Raw genomic sequence first — 27,530 nt, 5'->3', positions numbered from 1 at the left:
TATTTCTTGGTTGAAATGTAAGATATTCCAACACATGGTCTTCCTTGCAGCCTTAAATAATCTTTTAAAATGCACTTACAGTGAAACCCCTAAGCCTCATCAAGTTAATGTAAACACTATTCCACCTCTTACACCCACACCAGGAACTTTACAGATTCAATTTCAGTAACAGACTGCAGGTGAGAGGTGAGGTAATGTGCAGGCAGCCAGCCAAGTTCCCCTGAGTCAACATGACGAGATAACCGATGTTTGCTTTATGTGCAATTTTGTTCCTGGTAACTAGCCAGAAGGCCAATTAATATAGAATTATATAGTCTAGTGAATCACATTTTGAGATAAAATGATAAAATATAATTGAAGCTGAAACCGCATCTGTATTAAATTTTAACAGAAATGTATGTCAATGTGTAAAAAAAAAAGTGTGTAACTGGAGTATAAAAGCAAAAACAGCCATATGTACGTCACACTAGGATTTTTTTTAAGGCTAATTTGAGGCTTAACAAAGTTTACTTATTCCCTCAAACTCAGGCAGGATGCTCAGCGGATCCTGATTGGCTGCCGCAAAAGTCTGCCCTCTCCTGATTGGTCCTCGAGCTGCTTCCGTATTGTCATTCAGTGGCAGTTCCTCCTCTCACACATCTGTAGCTGAGTCTCTCATACAGGCTGCTCCTGACGAGGCACCGGGACGGGAGAGCGGTGAGGTAGACTCGTTAGACGGATATTAACTAAAACGAAACTGTTTGTGTGTGTTTGTTGAGCGTCTGAGCGGGACGTTTTATATATAAATGAACTGGAGCCTGGCTGTATTAAGAGAGCGGAGAGACATTTCGTCGTGTTTGAAAAGACTGTGGACTCCGGAGGAAAGTTTAAATCCCTGCGCTGCCCGGGGAAAGGTGAGGCGGGTGCGACTATAACTTTCCTGGCTACCCCGTGTTTTTTTAACGACTATACAGGGTGGTTTTGATTGGAAAAAGCTCTATAATAGGATTTATTCAGCTTGAGCTGTAGTTATTTCGCTGTCCTGCACCCTGCACTGAACTCTTTTCTACAGCATGCCTGTCAAGTGTTGTGCTGTGTAACCAGTTCGTCCAGCTCAGCGGGGAGTTTCGACTGCTGCTTTATTGACTTGCAGGTAAACCGTTAAAAGGTTTGCCCCTCTTCCGAAGCTCCCCTTTTAAGGCTTTTTTTTTTCACAACAATGGCTGGTTTAAGCAATGTCCACATGAAAACCCTGGAGGACCTGACGCTGGACTCTGGCTACGGCGCGGGGGACTCCTGCAAATCCCTCAGCCTGTCCTCCTCCAAGTCCAACTCCCAGGCCTTCATGACGGCCCCTCACCGGGGCAACTGGTGGTACTACTCCGGCTCCATGAACAGCAGGAACAACAGCTGGGACACGGTCAACACGGTCCTCCCCGAAGACCCTGAAGACATATTCTCCAAGTGCCCCCGCTTACCCGAGCTGGAAGAGTTTCCCTGGACCGAAGAGGAGGTGGCCAAGATACTTCGCAAAGTTGCCGGGAGTGGGAGCGTCAAAGGGGGGCTCCCACCTGTGTTCTCCCCGGAGGCCGTGAGGCGGCTGTCCGCTCTCCTCCGCAGGGCTCTGATCCGCATCTCCAGAGAGGCGCAGCGGCTCAGTGTCATGCACTGCCGCTGCACGCGCTTCGAGGTGCAGAGCGCCATGAGGCTCGTGCTTAGCTGGGCCCTGGCCGACCACTGCGTCTCTGCTACGGTCAAGGCTATCTCCATGTACAGTATGAGCGCAGGGGAACTGCTGAGGAAGGGCAAGTCCGCCCGCTGCGGCCTCTCCTTCTCCGTGGGACGCTTTTTCCGCTGGATGGTGGATACCCGCATCTCCGTGCGCATCCACGAGTATGCAGCGATATGCCTGACCGCGTGCATGGAAGCTCTGGTGGAGGAGATAGGAGCCAGGGTGCTGATGGCCGAGAGGGGTCATTCAGGGCCGGATTTAGGGTCAGCAAGCGCCCTAGTGAGTGCAGAGGCCCTGGAGGGGGTGGTGAACAATGATGCGGAGCTGTGGGGAGTCCTGCAGCACTATGAGCACCTGATCTGCGGGAAGAACGCCAATGGTAAATATATTTTAACTCATTTTTCAGTGCACTTGCACCTACAAAATGTTTGGAAAAAGTGATGCTGGTGACAGCTTTAACTGTATGTTGTTGCTGTGTGTTGATGGCTGTCAAAATTCACTTTTTTTTCTGTCACACACTCTCCTTCCAGAGAGCTGGTCACCACTTTCCACTCCCTCACACTGTGGAAAAGGTGAAATGTGTCCTGCTCCTGGATACAATAGCAGCTCTTTGTGCATGAGCATTTGATGGATTCATTGCTAAATTGAGCTGTCAGAATAGGAAAAAACAGTGCAGGGAAATCTCACAAACAAATAAAGTATTTATTTCTCAGACCAAGGTCGCATAAGGAAAAAAATACAGCTGGATTCTGTGTTGAGGAGCTAAATTTGATGTTTTCATTCTCATTGGCCAGTTGCAAGATCGCATCCACACGTCACTCCTGCTCTGCTGTTGTGGTTTGGGGGAGCCCTTAGAGCACACGCAGGAGGCTTGTCTGTTTACACAGCTCTCTGTTTGCGCTGACTTCACCTCTCATCCTCACGCTGTGTTGGCTGCACTCTCAAAAATCCTCCCCTCCTTCAATTTCCTCCTCTCCTCCTGCTGAACAAACCCCTCTCACCTACCGCTATCCACATATATCACTCTCCCTCCTCTCTCTTCCAGCTCCAGCTGTGCGTCCTGCTCCCTGTCCATTTGTTTCCTCCACCCTCACATCCCTCCTCAATCAGCTCTCCTTCTCTTTCCTCTTTGTCACACCCCAGTAGACTCGCAGCGCTCTTTCCGAGGCCGTTTTGGCAGCCCAGTGTTGGCTTGATTCATGGGCTTGTGTTGGGACAATGTAACCAGCCTTTGTTTGTGGCCCACTACCAGCTCCCTGGAGCAGAGCTTTTTACTGCAGGACAATAGCCCTTTGTTGTGTGATCGTGCAGCTTAGCCTAACGCACAGGGATTGAAAACAAATGCTGAGGAAGCTGGGCATACACACATCCATGTTCATACACCACAAACAAGAAGGAGAGAGAGTAACTGGACATTATTACAGGCCTGCAGGCTCACCATTGATCCTAGTTAAGACATTATCATGCAGGAGCTCCTTCCTGTGCAAGCGTGGAATGCATGTGAAGAAGAGGTTTGTGCTGTAACACTGTTAACTTGCAACAGTCTGAGATCAATCAGAACTTAATTCACAGTGCTTGCTCAAATGCATGCACACTCTCACTCACTTACACCTTACATTTCATATTCTGCAAGTGCTAAGAACACATTGGGCAGTGCATTTGGGAGATATTTCATTGCAAAAACAAGTTAAAGAGCAGCTTTTGTTCCAGTATTTAACCAGATGTCTTTTGGTTGGATTTCGACTGGTCTATTTCGGTGATTTAGTCATTGGTTTTGAGAAAGACCAGTGTGTGTGTGTAATAACAACAGGCCATTATTCTGACCACCCCAGCTTTTTATAGGCCCAAGACTGGGCTGTGCAGGCCACATGCCCCTCTACCACCTTACCACCTGACACCCCACACCCTAAACTTTTTGCACCCACCCCCCCTCTGCTGCAGAAGTCCCACAGCCACCACAACCATCAGCGCATGTAAAGAAGCAAAGATCCACTTTCCGTTCTCAGAACAGTCGGGTAGAATACTGATCATATGGACGGGCACAGTCTGATTAATCCTCCTCCCTCCCTCTCGATTCCTCTCAGCCTCTCTGACTCTGACTCTTTCTCAGGGGCTGGCCCACATCTGGAACTCTTTAACTCAGAAATGACTTCTACGGCTCCAATAACAATTCTGCAAACTCCCTCCCTCCTCTCCTCCTGCCCTCTCTCTCTCTCACTCACTCTCACTCCTTGCTCTCTCTCTCTATTTTTTTTAACTTTGCCATTGCTTTCACGTCCACTTCATCTTTATCTGTTTATTTCTTCTGGTCTACAGGGAGTGCATTAGAGGAACTTGGTTGTGATGTGCCAGGATCTTATTCATTACTCATGCACACGCTTCGCACGAGCACATATCCATACACACAGCCACACATGCATTGCTTAAGACCTATTTAGTCTGCTTTGCATGTGTTCAAATGGCTCCACAGCACTGGTTGAACTCGGCGCACAGAGCTGCTATACAGAGGAATCCATTTGTCATTCATTTCTGCTCACAAGGAAATAGCAGGAGCAAGCTCTTCCTGGTATAATTGTTGTTGATAGTACAGTGGGGTATTTTAAAGTGCAGAGTAGTAGCTTTACTAATGGACAGTGGAAGTGGTAAGAAATCATTGATCTTTATGACTGGCATGCGGAGATCTGTTAAACTGTGGACCAAGCGGAAGAGTAGTTTTCAAAGTGCAGCCTCATTTGAGTTTTTAAAGTTTTCATGCTTATTTTGAGTTTGTGTTTGTTTCCAAAGTGAGCAACTTAAGTTTAAGTACAATAGTTAGACTTGCAAACTAATGGCTTTACCTAAGCCAGGTATCTACTTCTTGGAAGTTAAGACCCTTTCCCACTGGTCAAAAAAAAAGCCAACACCCGCCTTTTTTGCTTAATGGGAAAGGTTACAATCGGGTAATTATCGCCTCAGCTTCGATCGGCAATGATGGGAACACAAAACCTGTGTCGACACGCTAATCTCCGCCTCCTTTCCGGAGCGATGCTATGCTCCGTCAACTTCTGTAACTCCTGCGACTCCTCGTCATCTCAGCTACAAATTCCGCCCGTCTCCATCGTTTCAAAATTGTCGGCGCCGATTTTGATAAAAAGATTGAATGAGTAATAGATACAATAAAGACCTAACCACCGTAACATCTTCACTGTTTACTTACCCTGTTTCTGGCGACCGAAACCAGGATACTCCACTGGCAATGGGAAAAGAGACAATCGGCATTTACTAACGGGTCTTCCCGGGTCTGAAAAACCTGCGTCATATTTTGGTGGGAAGGGGGTATTAGTGGTTGTAAATGGCTGCTCTATGGCCTTAATCGGTACAACTGCATGAATCTTAATCAGGGGCCACCTGAAAGAGAGCATTCATGCATGAGGGCATGATTTACCTGGATAAATAAACTTTGATTTGGTCCAGTGCTAACAAAAAGTTCAGTTACCCTCCTCCAGCTCTATAAAGGTTGTAAAAAAAGCCTGTGAGTAATGGGTTTAGGGTGCACAGAGAGAGCAGGGCATATGATTTGCTGCTCAGTATTTCCCTAAATATGTATTTAGCCCAAAAAGAGGCGTGGGAACAGTGGGCAGCGAGAGGCAGGGAGAGCGGCCCAGCATTGTGGTCACACAGATGGGGAAACCAGCACTCTGAAAATACACTCCCTGCCCCACAAATCTGGGAAAGGATCAAATACGGTTTTGGAAAACATATCAGGACATTAATATTATGTTGGAAGAGGCTTTAGTTCATTCTTGTGTGCATGTTTCAGCATGCTACATTTGCCCCTGCATCGATGGCAAGCCTGTATTTGACCCGAGTAACTGTACGGATGCATTCAGGGGGTTAACCTTGTGAACACTGTCAGCAGGTCAGTGTGTGTACAGAGTTAAGACCGTAAATCATACAGCTTTAGTGGATAATAAGGGTTAATCCCTCACAAAACACTACATTCATGTTGCTGTGTGAGAGCGTTATTTGCGGGAGCATACACCAACACACTGATGGTCCATGTCACTGTTTGCACTAGCTTTTTTGTCTGCTCCCAGCTGTAAAAACACTGACCCATTAGCTGGTGTGCACATGTGTTTCACTCTGCTCATCTGTGGGTGCTTAAAAGGACTTGTGTGTGGATGTAGACTATTCTGGGAAGAAAAAACATGAGTAATGTTTCACAGATATGACACCACAGATGATTTGTCAGGCTGTTACAAAACTGATGCCATTGATTCAGGAACTTCCCGCTGGTTTCACATCCTCTGATGTAGGTCACTGAGTTTGTGTATTTCTAACAATCAGAGTCCAGTAACCTATAGGAAGATCGTATACTCCCATGTGTGTAGCCCGTCTTTACTTACTCGTCTCGCTCTTTGAAACTTCAGCCATTATTTTGATGTGAAGCCACGCTCCCTCTAATACGTTACAGCAGCATGACTCATGCTTCTTAACAATGTTTACAGTAAAGCGCTGATTAGGAGGAAGCAAAGGAAGATGTGGATGACAGATATGAGGGGAAAAAGGGCATAAATAGAGACACAAATAGCGACAACAAACTTGAAAGCGTTCATGCCTTTTGCATTGTAATTTTTACTAATCAAATTCTTGGAGAGCAGCTAATCAGTCTATCAAGAGAGAACAGGCAAAATCAGATTGGCCGGTTTAGGATTGGAAAACGTGCAGCCAGCGTGTCACATGCATTTAACAGAGTCCTAGCTGTGGCTCTCAAAGGAATCCGTCCTGCACGTTGGGGTTGAGGGCTGCAGCCGGAGCAGCTAATGAGGGAAGCAGGAAGACTGGCTGGAATCTTGGACCCGATAGCCGAGTGCATTGCCTGGATGCTAGCGATGGTTGTGTTTGAATGGAACCACTGTGGCTAACATCATGAACATATGGAGTCTTTGGCTGAGGGACAGAATGCCACATGCGCTTGTGTTGCAGTCTGGGTTTGTCATTGTTAATGCTGAAATATCAGAGGTAGGAGGTGTGAGTCAAGAGCTAAAGTTTTGTAGTAGTCTTTTTTTATTATGTGAGAAACTACACACTCTGTCATGAGCACTCAAACTAATTATGTGTACAGTGGTGGTATTGTAAACACCAGCCTCTGAAACCTTGGACCCGGCTGAGGAACCAACTGTCAATCAGTGCATAATATGCCTCCTTAGATCATGTTGGCCTTGGTTGTTACAAAAGCTGTTTTTGTGTGTCCATCATCAGTAGCTATAGCAACACAAGTTTAAAAGGAAATCAGGGTAGGAAGGCAACTTTACAAATAATGAGTCAACCTTGGGCTCATAGTGTGAGGCTGAGGTACAAGAGAAATGCTAACCGACTGTGCTGCCTCGACAGAGTGAGGAGGTGCGGATCAGGCCTGAAGGACAGAGAGATGTTGGAGCTTTGCTTCACATTAAATTCTTTTAGCTTATAGCTTATATATATGATCTTACTGACTTACATGCAGCCACAAAATATTAGAGTGAAAATTGCTCCAAAATGTGCAACATTAAATGTCCTGACCTAGTTTTGTACCTCATGACTTACGTCGGGAATAGGTCAATCAATGCACCTATAACCTGGTGCATTATCAAAATGTTTAATGTTTAGAATAAGAATTGACCCCAAAGAAGTTGCATAATGTACTTTTTATTTAACATGACCAACACACAGCAGTCAACACAATACTAACAATTTTATGTTAGGGGGGCCTGCGTTCAGGAGTGCTCAGAAACATGAGTGATCAGACACGTTTTACACATATTTTTAAATATCAATCTCGGGATTTAGTAATTGATATTGGGTCATTCAAATGAGAATCGGTTTGAATCGGTAAAATCCATTTCCTAAACCCAGCCCTAGTCAGGAAAAACACGACTTTTAATGTTGTTTTTCTGGTTATTAATGTCACAATCTGCTCTGACAAAGTGTCACGCTCAACAAAAACTACAATGCAAAAAAGACTCAAAGAGTAATGATCTCTCTTTGTTCCCACACTCGACATAAACAGTGCAGACTCTGTAAGAAGTCTGTCGTTCCTACTAAAAGACTTCATCTTACAGCTGCACCACCCTCTCTCTCTCTGCTGAATTAAGTGTAACAGAACATGGTTTACAAAGACAAAGACACAAAAAGGACTCACTTTTTATTTGATTGTTTCTGTGCTGAAGCAGATCTGTTCTGCCTTACCTTATAAACACATGTGAATATCACAAAGAGAAAAACTTCGAAGTCTTTGTCCCAACAAAACCTCCCCTAAAATCATAATTTTCCCCGCTTCTTACCCCTTAGAAATCAATGCCAACCATCACAGCTCTAATTGCTAATAGGCATTAGCTGGCATGCATCACTGTCTCTGCATGTGTGCTCCAGCAAAAGTGAGGCCGGTTACTTCAGTCGATACAGAACCAATCTGAGGCTGATTTGGTTGTAATATTTAATTACACACTAAAAAGATCAGATGGGCAGACTGGGGGAGGAGGGGGTGATGGGGAGTGTGTAGTTCAAGTGGAAACAGATTTGTCTGACCAGGGATTGGATATAATAACCCCTCGCTGTGCTCTCTGCTGAAATCTGTTGGAGTCATACGGACTTGGCTGGATGGAGCCAAAAGAGAGATAGAGGGAGAGATGAAGCTGCAATCCCACATATCCTCCCTGATTGGGATCTATACGGCCTGGTTGGCTGGAGCCAAATCTCTGCAGCATGCGGACGGGTTTGCGTGTGTGCGGGATGGCTCCTTCTTCAGATGAACGTGTGCCAAAGGAAGGGCTGTGATCTCTTTTGGATGATCTTCAGCCAAGCTAGGAAAGCACTGTTTTTCTTCCTTTTACTTTCAAGTCTAAACTGTTGTTTCTGCAAACGGGCAGAAAGAGGGCGCTTTCTGCGATGCTGTCAGTGACCTCTTTGTCCAGCCGAGTCAGAGCAGGAGCGTGTGTGGAGCCTGAGCGGCAAAGCTCCGATATATTGCTCTGGAAAAGCAAACATACTCGTCTGTAGACACACTGTTGAGCACTCGACTCCCTCCTCCTTCTCTGGCTGCCTTTTCTCTTTTCACGCTTTCACACCAACAAATATTCATTTTACATGTGTAAGCTGCCAATGTGACATTTATTAAGACATCAATCTGTCAAGGAAAATGCAGATGGATTCTTAAAATCAGCAGCAAAAAAGACACTTTGGAAACTCCATGTGTAGGAAATACCTCTGAACAGGGATAACTTTCCCCTGTGCACACACTCTAGATAGCAGAGAGGAGAAGCAGACTAACAGAAGATGCTCTCCCTCTGACCTGCAGGCCTACAAAGGTTGTGAGCATGCAAAGGGTGGAGTAAAAACAAACGTTGCATCAGTGGACAAAGACACTCTGTTAGGACTATTCCAGCTTCTTCACTGTTGAGTGCAGTCTGGTCTTGTTTCACAGCCAAAAGTCCTTTTGAATGAAATTATATCAGCTGCAATAATTGCAGTACTTACACTGTGAAATCGGGACCAGCCTCACAGACCATCGACAGGTTGGGCAATAGTTTACAGTGTGCGTGATGTTTGGAAACCTGCAACACCCAAAATGCTAAGCCAATTTTCCAAGAGGAATTAGAGAGAGAGGGAACGTGATGGAGAATGGAAAAGTTACATCAGCTTTTATGACAAGGTTGTTGCTGACTGTGCCAGGTTCATTAGGAAAAGTGCCAATCATGACAGGTTAAGTGAGGTGTGTGCGGGTATGTGTGGGTGGTGTTTTGCCCTGCAGTTATAAGTAGGCCACAGCAGCCTTTGACATTTCTTCTGCATGTTTTTGCTTTTGATGTCTTGCTGTCTCTCCGATCTCTTCTCTCTCCTCTGACACTGATGGTATCTGTGCTTTTGAAAGGGGCTTCTAGTGTGTGTGTGTGTGTGTTTGTGTGTGATTGATTGAGGGCTGAGTGAGTGACCATTAACCCAGGCATCCAATCATAGAGGATGTCAACTCCTGTTTGACAGAACCCAAGCATCTCTCCTTGGCATCAAACAGCAAAGAGGTGCAAGTTTTGCTTGAAAAGTCTTCCAGGGACAGAAACTGTCGCAGTGTCTCCATAAGTTTTCATTGGTGCATCCCTAATTCTCTTTCTCTTTCTTTTCATCCTCTCTCTCCAACCACGAACGCCTCTCTCAGCTGTCCCGTCTCCCTCTGTCAGACACTGGAATGTGTTTGTTTGTGCGCCGAGCCTGCAGCTTTGTCAGCAACAACTCTTTCATAAACAACAAGGCTCAGCGGCTTGTTTGAATCCCTTTTTGCCCTCATCAGAGGATGCATCACCCCTCCCCCAAAGCCGTGCTGATAGCCAAACCGCTGTGGGTTGTAGTCATTTAAAGCCTCTCTGATTTGAACGTGTTTCTCCTGTTGTGCTCTATCAAACTCGGTCATCTATTTCCCAACCTCAAAAACACCAAACACCAGGCTCCTCGTGCTTCCCTTCTTTTTACCTTTACTGCTCCCGACCCTCATTGATGCAATCTTTTGGAGCTTTGTCTCTTCATCTGTCCTCTTTTCCTGTGCCTCCCATGCTTTTCTCCCTGAAGCCCAGCCTGCATTTCAATTCTGTTTCCCAGAACCTTTGCCTCTCCATCTGCGACCCTGCAATGCCATCTCCTCAAAACATCACCTGTTTGGTCAAGGTCATCCCGATAGACACGTGGTGATTAAAAAAGCCACAGCGGCGCACGCAGCATATTTAGACCAAAACCCTGTACAGTAAGGCTTCCTGGAATTCCCTTGTGGTTAGTGGAGGGAAGGAGCGCATTTAGAGCACGGGCCATATGTGGAACACATGTGGCCACAGGAAAACAGACTCTGTCAAGACAGGACACCGTTGGCTGTAGTTTTAAGCCTCTTTCTGTTGATAAGATCTGCACCACTTCTGGACTTCTTCCTGGAACCAAAATAAACAGTTTGGATCCCATCGGCAACCAAAAGTAGACGTTTATTATTATGAGGGAAAGTGAGAAACAAAACATGTTCGTTGAAATGCAGGTGTGACTCCCTGCCACACGCTGTGATTTAAGAGTTAGGTGAGCATACAGATGCAGACCAAACTGGAAAAGTCATCATCAGGCCAGCCTGTGTTTCCGCTGCAGACTTAAGAGGCTCCTTATTACACATAATCACCATGTCTATGTGTTTCCCTTTAAAACGCTGAGGAGTATGTTTGGGTTTGATCCTGTGTTGTGTTTGTGTGGCAGGGAAAACTTGTACAGCTTGACTGCCCACGCTCCTGCAAGAGCAAACTCTCCCCTGGCACTTGGCGTTAGTGTGCGTCTGCACAGGATATGTCGCTCTGGGTTTGTTCCCACTAATCTGGGTTACATCTGTCAATAACAGCGTGCATGTGTGGGCCCGCATCCATGTGAGAATGTGTTGTACTTTTGGATGTTTTCTTTGAATTACTAGGCTCTCTCTGATGTGTCTCTCCCCGTCTATCTTTAGTGTGTCGGCCATCTGTGTGCCACTGCAGGGTCACAGACAGTGCTGGACACGATGCACTCCGGCAACGGTGGCCAAGTTTCCTCTCCAACGCTCAGATAATCTGCCTATTGAGCATTAGAGAGCTGGAGGGAGAAGATAGAAGAGGGGATAGGAGAGGGTATGTGGTGGAATTTCACACTGATGAAAGGACGCCTTGTTCGAGGGAGTTTGGAGAAATTGATTTTTCTTTGGTTGGACTTTTGTCAAACAATAAATCCTTGTGAGGGCGACGCTTTGCTTGTGTGCATTCTGTCTATAATGTGTCTGTCAATATGAATTGGATTGTACTGCGTGACTTTGTGCTGGAAGTGTGTCTCTCCTCATGCAGAGGACTGGACGTTGCAGGAAGTCAGTCAGACAGCAGTTGAACAGACGATGGCTTAAGCCAGGCGCAGTGCAAAACACCCCTCAATGCTTTCCTCTCTTCTCCACCTCAAAGAGCAAAACACCGCCTCTAAAAACAGCCACAATGCCAACATGTTCATCAGCTCTTCAAACCTGACTCTGTTTAACCTCTTTGTAAGTCCAGTGGGATTATTAAACATGTAAGGATAAGACATTTGTTCTACCCGCGCGGCCTGTGGACACAAGTGTGACTAATTTGGGCTCTATTGAACAAGCATTCTCATTATGATCCATGTGTTTCACATTAGGGAACAGTCCATACAGTGCATGTACTGTATAGTCATGTGTCGGCGTGTCAGTGCCCTGGCCTTATGGTGCTTCTGTTAAAAAGGGGTTGTAAAGGCTCTCTCACAGGCAGCCCGACAGCAGTTAAATATATAATGTAAGACCCAGCTAAACATTGGCTCTGACAGAGGGCAAGATGGAGGAAGTGGAGCTGGAGAGGTCAGCACACCTTACTTCCATTAACGCTCAAACAATTCTTTGTCTTGAGTTAATAGTCTGACTTTGGCAGGTGACTACATAAGGAGCCTTTCAGCAGTCCAGTCAGGTGCTAGAAAGGAGTGTGTCTGGGTGATGGGGTTGAAAGGGGCAGATGTGTCAGGAGCTTAAGGCAGGCTAAGGGGGGAGGGAGTCGGCCTAAGGGGTCAGCATGTCGTAAATTCTGCGACACCCACCCAGCCGGTCAGCTGAGCCCCAACCAAACTGTGGAGTGTGAGCAGCTTTTACCCAAAGTTATTGTGTTTGTTTTGATATCAGTTCTGCAGACACGACTAAAAGTGCGTGCAATCTGAAGTCTGGAGAACAATGGAGCATGCAGGGTCGTTAGAAGAGGAAAGCAAACACGTGAAAGCACAAACAGGAGACGTCTTGATTCGTCTCTGGGACTCTGATAACATTGTGGCTTTACCCCGGTGTCTGAATAGACAAAGATAACACACACAGAACAGCACTTGCATAGAAAGAAAATCACTTGAGATAGAGACACAGACTGATAAGTAGCAAAGAGACAGACAGAGATGGAAAGGAATTCACTCTATCAGCATTGAGCGCCTTTTCCCCTGGATGCAGGTGTGACAAATAGTGCTTCTTCACACTCATTAGGATGTCTTTGTGATATCCCTGGCATTCATCATGTCTGCATGGACTACTATCATCTCCAACTCCACGCTGGGAGGGACAAACTTTCTTGGAGGCCCCTGGTCTTGTCCTGACCCCGTGGAAACCTCCCAAGAGCGCCATCTCGCTCTCTCTACCCCTGTCTCCTTCCTTCCTTCCATTCATTCTTCGTTCCAGCAGTTGTCTCTTTTGATGCTCCCTGCGTACCGTACATGAGTCTTGAAATGCCATCATCGTCTCCTGCAGAAGAAAGCACAAGGAAACCAATAAGACTTTGTGTTTGTGTGCACCAGACCGTAAGTGATAAGGTTTTCACGTTTTTAAGTTGATGAAGATGAGGACTCTCTGCTGAAAGTAGATCTAATGTATCTACCTTGGTCAGTGCTGAGAGATCCAGAAAAAAGCCGAGCTAAGTGGAAAAGAAAGCGAGGATGGATGACAGGATCGAGGGACAGTGACAAGCCCGAAAGAAAAAATCTCAGAGCAAGAAATGAACCTGCCCAGCGGTTCTTGGCTCGAGCGCGCTTCTGCACTGAAGGCTGTAATTACCTTCTGACCGACTCATGCTGGTAGCGACAGAGTGGTGAGGTCAGCATTTAGCTGGCTCGCACAATGAGGTCAAGTACTATTCATGCCCTGGCTTGTGCAATTCTGCATGCAACCCTTCCATCAACCACTATCTGGCTCTCTGATTGGGCAGCCTTTTTTTTCTGGATGTCTGCAAGCTGTCTGAAAATCAAATCAGGGAAAAGCTCACATCCCCTCCGTTTTTTCTAACTTCCAAACTTTCTCTTTCCTTCTTTTGCATTTCCTCCTGTCTTTCGTCCATCTGAGCAGCCATCTCTCCGTGCATCCTGCCAGTTCTCCTCTTGCTGAGGGTCAGCCAGAGACCTTCTTGTTGGAGTCAGGCTCTCTGGGACCCGACAGTAGCTGGAGAAGGCATCACTTTCAATATGCAAAGTAAACTCTGTGTATCGAATCGTTCGGTGGATGGCTGCTCAGCTCTCTGGCTTTCAGCAGGGGACTTAACAAGTCTTCTTTTTTGCCAACTTTCTCTTGGTGAAATACCTTCACTGTCCTCCTGCAGAATTGCTACTTTACACAAGCTCTCCCCAGACCTTTCCCATCTTCATTACGCGCCGTGTTATTTTCTTCCCATGTTTCTCTCAAGAGACAGAAGGTAAGACATAGCTAATTATCACCCTGCGGTTTTTCTAAGCCCTCCTGAGACTTCACAGGCTGAAACTGGAGAGAGGGAGTTGTCTCAGGGTTGGGAAACAATGTGTGTGTGTCCCTGGCTTAAGGCTTTTGGGTAGTCAAAACCCAAACTCTGAACACTTGGCGAGCAGTTGAATGAAATCTCCCACGAGCCTCTCTTTCTTTCTCTCTGTCTAGCCATTTGTGGTCATGGGGTTTCCCGAGCGGGCAAAGCAGGGGCTGCTGTTTATCTTGGAACGGGACAGGAAGTACAAGAACTAAAAGTTGGAGCAAGAACTCAAAAAAGGAGATGGATTGAGCCGAAAAGAGAGATTTTGCCGAGTGAAAACCTGTCAGGACCGGGAGGGGGTAGATGATGAAGATCAGCAGGGCCCGCACACATGCTCGGCCGTCATCATCAAGCCCAGAAAGACCCTACAGTGGGAAAAGGAGAATGAAAACAGATTTGTCACTCAGTCCGCTGTTTGCACAGGAGCTGCGAGAGCATGTGCAAGAATAGTCCTCTTCCCCCTCATTCTGTTACACACAAACATTCCTCCTAAGCATCCCTGCACAGCACTCCTTTAAAGGGTCTCCGCTGGGCAGGCTGGTGTCGCTGGGAAGGGTAGAGGGGTTTGTGTGTTTTTAGTGTGTGTGGTCAGGATGTGGCTAGCACCTCTCACTCGTCATGATTTACTAACAATACCCTTGGTGGTTAGAGGCCGACACTCAGCACATAATACAAGTCTGGAAAGTTTTCTCTCAGTCCCCCAATTTGCTGATTTTGCTCACATCGTAACGCAGTCTCAGTCAAGAACACGGCACCGTTCCTGATTTATCGATTGTTTCCTGCCAAGCTAGGTTTAATAACTTCTGTTGAGGGCGTAGATGGTTACAGACATGTGGCCAGATTTAATTTCACATGTGTGTGTGCCAGGGTGTGAGTTTCTGTGTGTTAGGAAGGACTTAAAGTCTGCCTGCTATTATTTAGCCATTGCGGCTTGGGAAGAGTTGTGGGAACTTCAGTTAAAGCGAATTGACCGGGTCTTCTGCGATGCTCAGGAAGAAATGCATCACACACACTCGTGAGAATTACCCAGCTTCTAACGCAGTTAAAAAGCAAATGGCCTGTAGCTTTGACACGGCTTGGACTTCTTAAAGTGCTCTGGTTTTATAGTCAGAAGAAATATGAAGGAGATTGAGAAAGACAACCGTCTCTATGGAGGTGCTATCTGCGATCCTTGTCTTTCTTTTTCCATCTGCTGCTTAGAGGAGAGGGCTTCAGTGGGTGGTCCATAGAGACCTCCGGAACAGTAGCCTCTTATAACCTGCATAAAACACACACACACACACACTCGTGCATAAACACACATTGAGAGGCCCAAACAAACACACACAGACAGACACATTAAATCACACCACGTAGATTAAACCTGTCTGAAGTCACTGCGATGACCTTATAAAGTAATTCAATGACACACACTGAGTCAAGATTGCCGGCAGCACCTGCAGAGGCAACAGCTGGGAACACACAAGGCAACAAACACCGCCGCTTGTACATATAAACGCACACACACGCTCACCTCCCACAACTTTGTTTGTGTTGCTACCAGCCCGGGCTGAGGAATGTGCGAGCAGGTGCCCCCCTGCAGAGGAGAAGCAGCAAACACTCATCACACTGTGTACATGAGCTGTTTGTGTTGGAGTCGCAACACTGTTTCGCTTTGCGTTTGAAGGGCAGGACTGCAGGAGCGATGAGTCAGGGTGATGTTTGATGCTGTAACAGTGATCAAAGCCTTAGTTTGGTTTTCACACAGCTTCGAAACAGAAAATTGATTTAGCTCGTTCTATGTTCATGCTGTGACACACTGGGGAGGCCCCAGGTCCACAACCATCGTAACTGTAGGTGTCTAAGTACGTGTGTGTGCGCCTTTGAGTAATGATGACATGGTCACAATGAGGCTTTGTTGTACTTTTAGTGTGTCTTTAGTGCTGTCCACCACATGGGCACAGAGGAGGGTGGCATGGGTGTGAGTGTGTGACATTGTGTGTGTAAGTGGGTGCTTTGTGGGTGTTAAGATTTGGGGGTCAAAAGGGGACATAAATGCATGAGAGGATGGCCCTTTTTAGCAGTGTGCACACACCCCTCACTGAACACAGAGGGAGGGTCCAGGGTGTGTGTGTGTGTGTGTGAGAGGGTCAGGGGTGGGTTGTAAACCCCTTTGGGTGTCAGATGGGTCACACAGCCAGTTGAATGAGATGACTGCTCTGGTTAAAGGTAGTTTACTGCCTCTGGTTAAAGAGGTGGACATGCTGACACGCCCTGCAGGTCCCTACCACACCCAGGTCACACACACACACACAGGATATTTAGAGCAGCTATCTGTGCTCATGGCCACACACATGATTTGATGACACCCCGGATGCCTGGTGCATACCATTATTTAATTCTGATATCTTTGTGGTCAGACTGCGGCGGGACATTCATCAGTGTGTCATCATGTGTGTCTGGGATTGGGTGGTCCTTTGATTTATTGGCAGTGTGTCACTCTCAGACATGTTCCAATAGTGGCATTGATTTCCTGACTAATTGTATGAGTCGATCCTCTGCCCACTCTAACCATCCCATGTTACGACCGACATGCTTCCCCCTCCCAGCATCGAACTCTCACCTCTCCTCTGTCTGTCACAGTGCGGACAGTTGTTGTCAACAATGGCCTGGACAACAGCAGAGTGAGGCAGATGTAAATGGACCAGCCCCAGTCATTACTGCAGACAAAAGAACTGTGGGCCTTTCTGAACAAAGCTCCGCTCTGTCCACTCACTGTTCTCCGCTGTCAAATGCTGCTGAGTTGTGATGCTCTTGAAATACTGCAAACTCATCCTCTCTATTTATCTCCATGTCAGGTTATAATGGGATGGAATCAGCCTGTGAGTGCCTGCTTCTTCTTAATGCACGCTTAATTGGAGCATGTTAGTAGTGCGTACGTTAATGCAACCATGCTCGACACATAGTTTAGAAGTACATGTGGCTTCTATTGTTTATTCCGCTGACTGTGCAGGCTTTAAACACTTATACTAAGACGTCTGTAGCCTGTAATGGAAGCTGCATTAACTCAAGCAAGCAAACTGGAGATACTTGTGATTGACTTGACGATTGGCCATTACACTATATACAGTACATCTACTCAACTCACCAATTTACTTTGCTTAAAAGGCTGTTGTTAGCCTGAAGATTAAGATTATTATATTATTATAGAACTACCCAACACTATAAGTAGTGAGCTCCAGCTTGACAGAAGTATAATCTGCTTGTTTTAGGACCCAATCAGTATAATGAGTAGTCTTGTTTTGGATTCTTAACGGACATTTTTCAACATTTACTTTTTCTTATTTTACTTTTACCCATAATGAAATATTGTGCAGCTACACAAACACACACACACAAACATACTGTACAACACACTTGCAGGCCTGTGTGAGTGAACAGCAATTACTGGCTGCCCAGAATGTGGTTTCCCTTTCCTGTCCTCTGGTCTTCTCCACTCTGCTGTGAAACTCGGAGCACAGATTTTAGGAGCAGAAGAAGTAGTAGGAGAAATAAGTAAAGGAGTGATTGAAAGAGTGAGGGAAGCTCCAGTCCTAATCATAATCCACCACCGCCGCCGCGCCCCCACCCTTGTTTTTTTCCCCCATTTGACTCACTCCGCTCTGCGTCATGATTTTGCCTTCTACCCAGCCCAACGCGGAATGTTAATCAGCAGAAAGCTGCTTTAGATTTACAACGGGGAATTTGCATCCAGTGCTTTGAAACGTCAAACTCCTAAGTCCCTCTATCATAACCGCTCGTTGGACTGTGAGAACCGTGTTGCTGCTGCAGCGAGAGCTTCTGAGCATGCAAGTAGAGAAGGACTGTTTATGTTTGCTGTAATGCTTTTGAAAGAGAAGTACCTGCCACTGTCTTTGGATGAGGTGGGAAAGGCACATCATGCTGCTTTAATGTGTTGACTAATGTTTGAGAGAGAGTCAAAAGGAGAGCTAGAAATAGAGTTAGAATCTTAGATAAGTAATCAGTGAGTCACAAATGTGCTTTTTATGGATGTTATTCAGGCAGGGGTTGGAGCGATAATGGAGCGGAGCCACACAGGAGCAGAAGTGTTTAATGTTTAATTTTATGCTGTCATGGTGGGAAAGTTTATCAATGAAGAAAAACGATTGGGAAAGTATGAAATTATTCAATCATAAATCTGTGTTTGAGTTGTTTAGAGACATCAACAAGCTAATGAGCCACGTTACAATATTGCATAATATCAGTAGGAAGTCGAAGTCACATACATGAGAAATATGAGCTGTGTCCCAATCCAGGGGCTGCATCCATCGAAGGAGGCGGTCTACAGAGGATGTGCCATTCATAGCCTGCGTAGGCCGCTAAAGCTGAACTGAATGAGACGGTCTGGTGTACGGAGGATTTCCTGTTTGTGTCACCGGCTGTTCCCGCCCTTACCCTTGCGTCACCAAATGCTACTCCTGGTGCAAAGCAACAGGCAGTGAGCGGGCTAACTAGCTAGCATAACTAACGTCAGGTAACTTAACTTATTATTGTAAAGATAATATGTTTAAAGGGCCCGTTGGTTTTTTAAACGTGTAATGCAGCTATTGTTGGCAATGCATCTTGGGGTACGTTGGGCGCGGGAAAAGGACGACACATTTGTCAGCCGCATGTGAAGGAGCCTTCGAATTGGGACAGCCTTTCGATGCAATCAGCCTTCAAATACAGCCGTTGAAGGCTGCAGACCTGGATTGGGACACAGCTATGATGTATTTTAGGCTACTATGAATTTGAGATTGCATTCAAGGGATACAAAGTGACAAATTGAGTGTAACTGTTTAAATGGTGAGCAAATAAAGCTTTACTTCTGGCTCAAATCTAGTGAATGGGTCCTGCCAACTCAAACCCTTTACATGCAGGCTGATCAGCATTCAGAACTTCCCTGTTTGACTGTTTGAAATGAACTGAGAATCACCCTGTTTATAAGTTCAAGGCTGAATAGTGAAAAAGCATCTGGCTTCCAAAACCAGCCAGAGTTCATGTTAATGTGCTGGTAAAGTGGTTTCCAGCATCCATCACAGCACACTCTCAGAAAAAGTCACACTTGTTTTAGTAAAGTTCACTTAAAGTGAGAGACCCACATGGCCAACTGGCCTCTGAAACCTGAACATCACTGCTGATCCCTCCCCTGAAAAGAATATGAACCTCCAGCTCAGTGCTCACGATCGCTGTGTGCCTTTCCTCAATGAGCGTGTTGTCTGCCATCCAAGCTGACTGGCTCTCTGTTCTGTCTCTCTCCAGGGTCCAGCTGAGAGAAAATGAGCTGATCACACAGACAGAATGGGAGCAATTAGTGCAAACACACACTCACATACACACACTTTGAGCCTCTCTGCCCAGCCTGCTGCCCGTAGTGTTATTAGCCGGAGAAGTGAATAGAGGGCAGTTTGTTCTTAAAGGGGAGGTTTCTTTTTAAGCGGGCACATAAAACAGGCAGCCCTTGATGTGTTCCTTCTGATGGAGCTTTTGACTTTTTAAAATGACACTGATGAGGATTGTTCTCTGAAGTAAAGTGCCCCCGTTATACTTTGCCCCTGTGTGTTTTCATTTGTCAAACACTTCACCTCCTGGCAGTGTTTTGGATGATGACATCATCTGAACAGCAAAAGTGGCTCTGGTTATGAGGGGGGCGGGTCTGAGGTTAGATGTTTATGTGGTTGTGTTATTACAGTATGTGTGCGGTGTAATGTCCGTCATCGTCTGTCATAGAGAAAACAAAGCCAGCCTCCCTCTCCTGTACAGTATGTCCCCAGACCCAGTTCTGTACAGTAATCCAGCAAAGCCTATAAAACGTAGTCATCCAATAATGGAGCTATAATGTCCCTGTGCTGCACCCTTAGTGAAGTGGCGTCACATATGGAAACTGGGAATGTCGACTGAGACTAGATAGCCGCAGGCACCACGGTCGGCCTGGAATGTAAAATATAAAACATGATTAGAGAGAGTAAAGGAGGGGAGTAAAGGAGGGGAGAGGATGAGGGGGAGAAAGCTGAAGTCATGTTTAGGATTAGGGTTTCTTGTGTAGAGGAGCTTATGGCGATATTTTTCAGGGCTGTGGGAAACCAAAGCCATCTCGCTTCCTACCACTCCTAATTCAGCTGTGTGTGTTTGTGTGTTACTTTGGGGGTTGGTGTTGGTAGGTGCAGACCACACTTACAGCTGTAGCAGTTACATTGTCGCACTTTCAGACCCAGAATCAAAACAAAAAGGGAGGACGTTCTACGTATATATTGTCTGGATCCGATCATTCGACAGAATACTGTATCTGACTAGCTGCAAGTCTCCTTCTTATCTAACTTAGAAATATTGATAGAGGTCTCTTCCAGCACCTTAACTTGCTTAACAAGCTACCAAAAAAAACAAGACACTGCTAATGTAATGTCCGCTTGTCTTCTGATGTACAAAAAGGATGAATAAATGTGAAATTTTAATGTGTTATAATAGTTTCAGCACCTCATATTTTAGCTATGCCATCAATCTATTATTCTAATTCTAAGTCTAAGTCACGTTGGTAAAGTTTGTTTCATTTTAAGAATTGTATAAATATGTTAATTTAATTATTTTTCGGAAAACAAACGAGCCATTTTGCCATTCAGAGGTTAGACCTTAGCCACGATTGGCTGACAGTATTTGGAGTCACCGTGTAGCCACGTGGGATCGCACACGTTGGGGAGCGGCCGCACTGCACTGTCACTCCAAATTTGTACAAAACATGGCTGCTCTGGGCTTGGTTATTCAGCCTTATATGTACGAGCCAGAATCACCAGGAGGTATTGGAATGGTGAGTTGAAATCTTGGCAACGACTTGACTACAAGCTAGTGCATGAAGGCAGCCTGAGGTGAATGACGGTGAATGATGGTGAATGACGGTGATTTCAGACAAAGCAAGGTTCTACGTAGAAACCTGCAGCTGTTTCAGAGACTGCCTTATAAAAAATGTCATTCTGGAAAAACACAGAATTATGCAGTTTTCAACTGTGAACAATAAACACCCAAAAATGTGAAACCCATTAAATCTGAGAATATCCATTCAAAAGATACGGCCCCTTTAAGACCATTAAAAGTGGTGTTTTATGCATCCTGCTGGATCATCCGAAACAGCAGACCAGTAGCTTATGCTTACAGTAACAGCTGTATATTCCTTCAGGTTATATTTACAATATTACTGAACTCTCATGTCAGAGTTCCCGAGCACAGACGGCACACTCCTTTTGAAGATTCAGCGTGCCTCATGTGGAGATTCAGATCTAATCCTTGTGGCTTTGCACTCTGGGATTTTGGGGACAGAAGGAGCCAAAAGTCTTTCTTCCAGCTTTTGGGCAGGAACTAAGTTCCCCACTTTCATATCTTAGTTTTATACTTTCAAATCCTTTTATCCTTATTTGTGATTCAACTTCCTCGATAACATCTTTACAAGCCAAATGCTTAATTCTAAACAGCCTGGGAGGAGCAGGCAGATCAGGCACATGAAATCCTTTTTAACCCTGCACAAGATTCCTTCACATCCACCAAATATAGGAACTTTCCTCTCTTTCCATCTTAGCTTGTGTCGTGCAGTGATTAACGATGTGTGTGGGTGTTCTCGCTCGGTGACTTAGGGAAGCCCCCTTTTTACACAGCTGATAAGGTCACATCCTCTTTTAGCCCCAGCTGAGCGCCACCTCTGACCCCTTGCAGCCGGGGGTCGCCAGAGGTGTCGGGGGACATGAACCAGACCCCGCGTTGCTTGTCTATCACGGTCTGTGATTTATCAGGCACTGACAGGCGTGTCTGTGTGAGGGAGATCAGTAACTTAGATGCCTTTTTTTAATCAGTAAAATCTATTGCTCACACAGATATAGTGAAGTGCACTGTACGCAGCTTCAGCTCATGAATGCTTCTCTGTCCGCCCCGAAATCCACATTTTGAAAGAACCCCTTTTATGCTAACTTGTCAGATGAACGATTATTTTTAGCCCAAATACTAATAGAGCACTTTAAGTTTCTAAATGCCCCTCTGTCCCACTTGAATCCTGTTTAGATAAAGAGTATGATGAGAGGCCTCCAGAGTAAGCAAATACATGGATATATTTAAACCCATATGCTTAAACACTGCTGTTAGTGTATCCGAACAAAGCTTTTCCCTATGGCTCTACAGACTCAAACACACACAATCAAGCTCATTCATAAATCTCACTGTTGTTCTCGCAGAAATCGTGCTCAGCGGCTCCAGCGAGAGACCCGTGTGTGGCAGTGAGTCTCTTAAAAACGGAGAGAAGAATGTGGTGTGTGTGGGTGAGGCTGGATGTGTGAAAAACAGGTGTTTGGGAGCCTTTAAGTGTGGAAAACAAGAGGCCGGGCGTGTGAGAGAACCATCACATCTGGCCTCTGGATTCCACTGACAAGGAGCATGTGTGCGTCTTTTGTTGTGTCAAAAACACCTTCAAATACAGAGCAGATCAGATACTGTCAGGGTGATAAATACCAACACCCAATAACAGTTCTGTTATACACTGATCTATTGTATGAGCATCTACCCTCCAGCCTCCACACAGGGACCAGCATAGACCCTCCTGGCCCAGAATCAGAGCTCCTCTCTGGGCAGGGGAAGTCGCTTTGAAGCCCCCTTTCCTCAACTCTCTGATCCATCCACCCTGTCATGAATGAAGAGGCTGTTAAAGGAGGCATGGCAGGTGTTCACTTCTGTGTGCGTACACACACACACACACACTCCTTCGTTTGAGGCATTCTATCAGCAGGGGCAAAGCTGATCATGTCCTTGTGTCTTTCACACACTCTCCTAGTAGACAAAACAAATCAGCACACACAGACAAATTATGACCCGAGAATGTGCTTTTATCAGTGCTGAGAAATGTGAAAGAATAGGCCAACACATTAAATATATTCAAGGTCTTCATACCTTAAAGAGAAGTTTGTTGTTGCATGATATAAGTTGTTTAACCTACATGAGATAAAAAGAATGTTTTGACGTAAGTTTTCTCTAGCCGCCTTTTCCGCCTTGTAATCGAAAGTGAAACCCAAATATCTTCCACATATTTGCTGAAGGAGAAGAAGCTATTAAGTCCTCCAAAGCTTGATTACAAAAACACACAAACTTAGAGTCGAGTAGAACAAATTGTGACCTTGGGAGAGATAACATGAGATATCTCAAAAGCAATCTCGGATCCCATCGGCTATAGTCTGACGACGGTGAACATCTGGCGTGCAGCCAGCAGTTAGTGATAAACTTCCTTCTCCGCGTGCTGCATTGTTTACAGAAAAATAACCTGTTTTTTTTGTTATTTACTTTAATTATTCTGAATGCTGAACAGCTTTCATGACAATGCATCAGGGAAATGTTATCCCAAGTTGACTTTTAGGTCTAGAACAGATTGTTAGCTGTTAGCATGCAGATGTCTGTTTATAGAGATGAATAAGAAGCTAAATCGTCGTCAGATAGCCGGTGATGGGAGCCGGGATGTCATTGCTGCTGCTTTTGTTCTCCTTGCGGACTGTTCTGCCTGCACACGCCGCAGCCTGCTGATACGTGATTGGCTTTTACAGACTGCAGCTAATATATTGAAACTAAATTTCACAGCTATATTATTTCTCTGTGAATGTGATGTGACTCATCAACTAGCTTTATAGAGAGTGGCAGTCTGTCTCCTGGGCACAGTCTCAAAAACTTTCAGCATAACAAAAAGTACTTGTTGAACATCTTGTTATGGCCGTATGTCCAATGTCATTGTGAGTGATGTCTTGGCTGAGCGAGGCCGAGCTGTAATGGTTTTGAGAGATAGTTTGGATGAGCTTGGGGCTGCTGCAGGCTCTGTGGTAAGTCTCAGCTGTGATTTGTAGCTGGGATTCCCACATGACATTTGCAGGGTCAACCTCAGAAATGGAACCATAATGGCCGCAAGAGAATGAATCCCTTGTGCCACTTGTCTTTCCTTGCCTCACCCTTCTCCCAGTCTCAAATATTCCTGTCCCCCCCACCCTCCTTTCCTCTGCATGACTCATATGTCTTCCACCAAACCCTCAGCCCCCCTCTCATCCCCTCCTCTTTGTCGTATCCTCGGCATCTCTGTGCCAGAGAAAAATTATTTATAAAGTGCTGGTGCTCATGATGTTAGCGGTGGTGGTGGGGACAGGCCCTGGTTGGCTTGCAGACCTACATCAGGCCTGGATGACGCAGGCTGGGGTTCAGCGGTGAGGCACGCAACGGGGAGGGACTGTGGGAACTACTGAGAGAGTGCTGGTGAAAGTCACAGCTTTGAAGGAATACTGCAAAATCAATTGAAACACATTTCTAAAGGATTGCAGCACTAAGACGTGTCTATTTTAGTAATGCTGCTAAATATAGGCTAAAGCTAATTCTGTAAAAGTAACAAGGAGAAACTGCAGGATGCATCAAATCAAGAAGCAGCTGGAAGCTGACCTTGTAATGCTCTCTGAAAATAGTTCTTAAAAGAGGAAAGCTTTCACAGCGCTTGAATTGTTTGTATCGGTTTATTCCGCTGGTTAAGTCGTCTGGGTATTATTAGGTTTTTATTTCCCCGCTTTTAATATGTTTTATGCAAATAGGGAGAGTTTGAACACTGGAGTAACGTCAATGTGACGCTTACAGTGAATCACGCTTCATGGAGTCAGAGTAACTTCAATTCCACACCATTGCTCACACACGGTCTTGCACACACCTGCCGAGTGCCGACACATTCTCCTTTTTCCACACACCCTCTCCCACGTTAATGAGACAGATCTCTCAGAGAGGCTCCCACTCATCAGGAAGCATGAGTCTGAATGAAGCCTTATAAATGTGATTACATATATGCCACATTTACAGTAAACATGGTGTAACAGGGAGGAAGGTCAGGAGACTTCCCAGAACATAAACTTTATTTTTCAGTGAAAATAAGAAGAAGAATGGGTGTTAAAATAGTGATTCGCTTACACAAGTCTGTTAAATGTTAGATCTCCTGTTGCTTCGCCCACATTTATGATTGCTAAGTGCCCTTTTAAGGAATGATTAACAGTGATTTACAACCTGCACAAGCAGAGCCCTCATCATAATTACCAAAATACTTGAAGTGACACATCAAACATACTTTATATGCACGGGCGAGAGTGTATGTTTGTGCTTGTGTGAGCAGCGATGTGTTGAAGCTTGTGTACTGTTTGGCAGTCTGACGTGCATGTTTCTTTGTGGCAGCGGTGCTCTGCTAGAGGCAGCCGTTTCCATTGTGCTTAACCGGGGAGTCAGCACATATTATACAAGTCAGATGGTGCAGGCAAAGTACGAGAGAGAGAGAGAGAGAGAGAGGTGGTGTACACTTTTTGTATGAGACTAGATTTCCTTTGGCTGCAGAACTCTGCTGGAGCGAACAAATCTTTAATTCTCAACATGTTTTCATTTAGGAAGCTCTCCTGTGGACTCTCCCTGTACCTCTGTGTTGAGAAATCTGTGTTGTAACATTTCCCTCTCAGTGTCTTTTATGGAGCTGTTGATGTACAGCCTGTCATATCCACTATATGATGTTTGAACCTGCACATGCTGTCGGAGAGATGACCTATACTATACGTGCTTGTGTCCATACAGAGTAGATGCCATGCTGCTGTTTAGACTGTGATTGCTACAGGACAAGCAGCGTGTGTGCAGCAAAGTGATCCATTAGACACAGCCCTTATGATTGGACTTAAAGGGCCAGTTTGGCGATTTTCAACCTTAGTCCTATCATGGTATTACGGAGAGCTAATGCCATTATGGTAGAGAAAAAATGCAGTTTGGCTCTGTGCCTTTGGAGGACGCTATCCGCTTCTCCAATGGGCCCTGGAAAACCTCCACCAGACTACGTAAAACGCACCATCTGGCAGAAGCCAGGGAGCTCGCTAAACTACACTTTGTCAATCTAGGACGCCCGCCTTTTTAGACGATCCACCGGTATATTCTCGTCGTATTTCAGATTCTGTACCGCTCTGAGCCATTGCATGTAGCGATCAGTGTCCTTGACTGGAAAACATGAGTATTTAACTCCAGCGTCTTTCAGAGGGAGGGGTGCAATGCACGCTGGGTGTTGTAGGAATGTAGAATGTTCGAAACCACGAGCTGTTTGTACAACTTTCTCCACAGCTATGGCGCCAATTTCAAATATTATTGCTTCTATCGATTACAGAAAACACCAGCTTTGACTGACAGTGACTTTTTCCGGGGGTAGTATGACATAAACAAATCCCGTTTGTCACTTCAGACAGACTGCACAAGTTGTGCTGCTTCACTCATAACACAAACCACTCACTGCATCATCCTGTGTAACCAGCAGCACACGGTTTGCAATAAGGCAGTCGCTAAGTATCCACGGCTTGTTTGTAAACAGTTCTGGTATCTCAGCTGCTGCTAATCAGATCAAAACTAGACAGTATACTCTGTGTCCATACTTTGTATTCACTTTATCCAGATGCAATATGCAGTGCTGCTGGATTCAGCCTGCTCGGTTCTTTTCAAAGTTCAATCTCCTCCTGTGTCACAGGGTGTTGCAGACTTCAGAGTAAGATGATGGGAATTTTTTTTTTTTCTACACACATCAGCGATTTTATTTTCAACATCCCCCTCAGATTCCAATGAGAGGACGACGCTTGCCGGAAGCACATGGGAATGTCATTTTAGGGATAGTAGCCCATCTTTTCCCTTTTGGGAAAGTTTGAGATGAGGAGGCTTTTTTTCCCTTAAGCTTTATGAATAAATCACAAACTTGCACTGATCATCTTTCCACTTCTCTTTTCTATCCCCAAATATCTCCCACTCATTTCCTCTGGCTTGGCGGAAAGCTCACCTCTGATTGTGAAGCCAAAATAAAGGTCAACCTTTGGGCAGCTAACCGTGTTAGCCCAGATAAACCAGCCAAACAGTAGCTAACAGCACTCTCTCTGCGGTTGTGTAAGAGCAAAATCTAATGAAGGTGTGAGTGCAGTTTGTGTTATGACCTTTTCATGTCTGAACTTTAATCCCTTTCAAGTGAAGAACAACAAACACAGGGAGGCTAGAGCCGTTAAACAACAGGATGACATCTTAGGATATTTTAAGTAGGATGTTATCTCCTCACCAGCAATTAGCCTGACAGCCGGCTGTCATGTAGCTACATTAGAAAAGCAAAACAGATGCTTAACTATGAAATGTGTCTCCTATCTTACCTCATAAATAAAAGTAAGAGATACTTCTTGACAGATTGTGAGTTTTCACTTTACTTAAATTTGACTTGTATTAAAAACAACTGTATTCTCCTAACGCTGCCTGGGATGTCTGGGTTGGGCTGAGTCTCCAGAGGGTCCATTCAAAGAGGAAATACCACACGTGTTCTAGACTGACCAAAGTTACATCACAAGCAATGATAGTAGATGGAAAACCCTGCTAGATGAAACTCAGTTATTTCATCCTTGAAATCAACCATGACATTGTTTTATTTTAGGGACTTAAATCATTTCACTTCATTAGCTAAC

The 27,530-nt window shown here is 45.3% G+C and overlaps 1 protein-coding gene across 1 annotated transcript in view; it reads left to right on the top strand.

Moving 5' to 3' along the window:
- The first annotated feature begins 1,076 nt into the window (after positions 1-1,076).
- Positions 1,077-27,530, top strand: part of abtb2b (ankyrin repeat and BTB (POZ) domain containing 2b) — a 44,749-nt gene continuing 18,295 nt past the window's right edge. The window contains exon 1 of the mRNA XM_069686007.1: positions 1,077-2,090. Within this exon, the coding sequence (XP_069542108.1) occupies positions 1,199-2,090 (892 nt within the window). The 5' untranslated portion in view covers positions 1,077-1,198. The remainder of the gene's footprint in view (positions 2,091-27,530) is intronic.

Source organism: Semicossyphus pulcher, unplaced genomic scaffold (assembly GCF_022749685.1).
Source record: "Semicossyphus pulcher isolate SPU_LCO1_2020_fin unplaced genomic scaffold, fSemPul1.0.p SCAF_8, whole genome shotgun sequence".
Lineage (NCBI taxonomy): Eukaryota > Metazoa > Chordata > Actinopteri > Labriformes > Labridae > Semicossyphus > Semicossyphus pulcher.
Note: the sequence above shows the minus strand (reverse complement) of the source record. Positions and strands in the feature narration are given on the sequence as shown.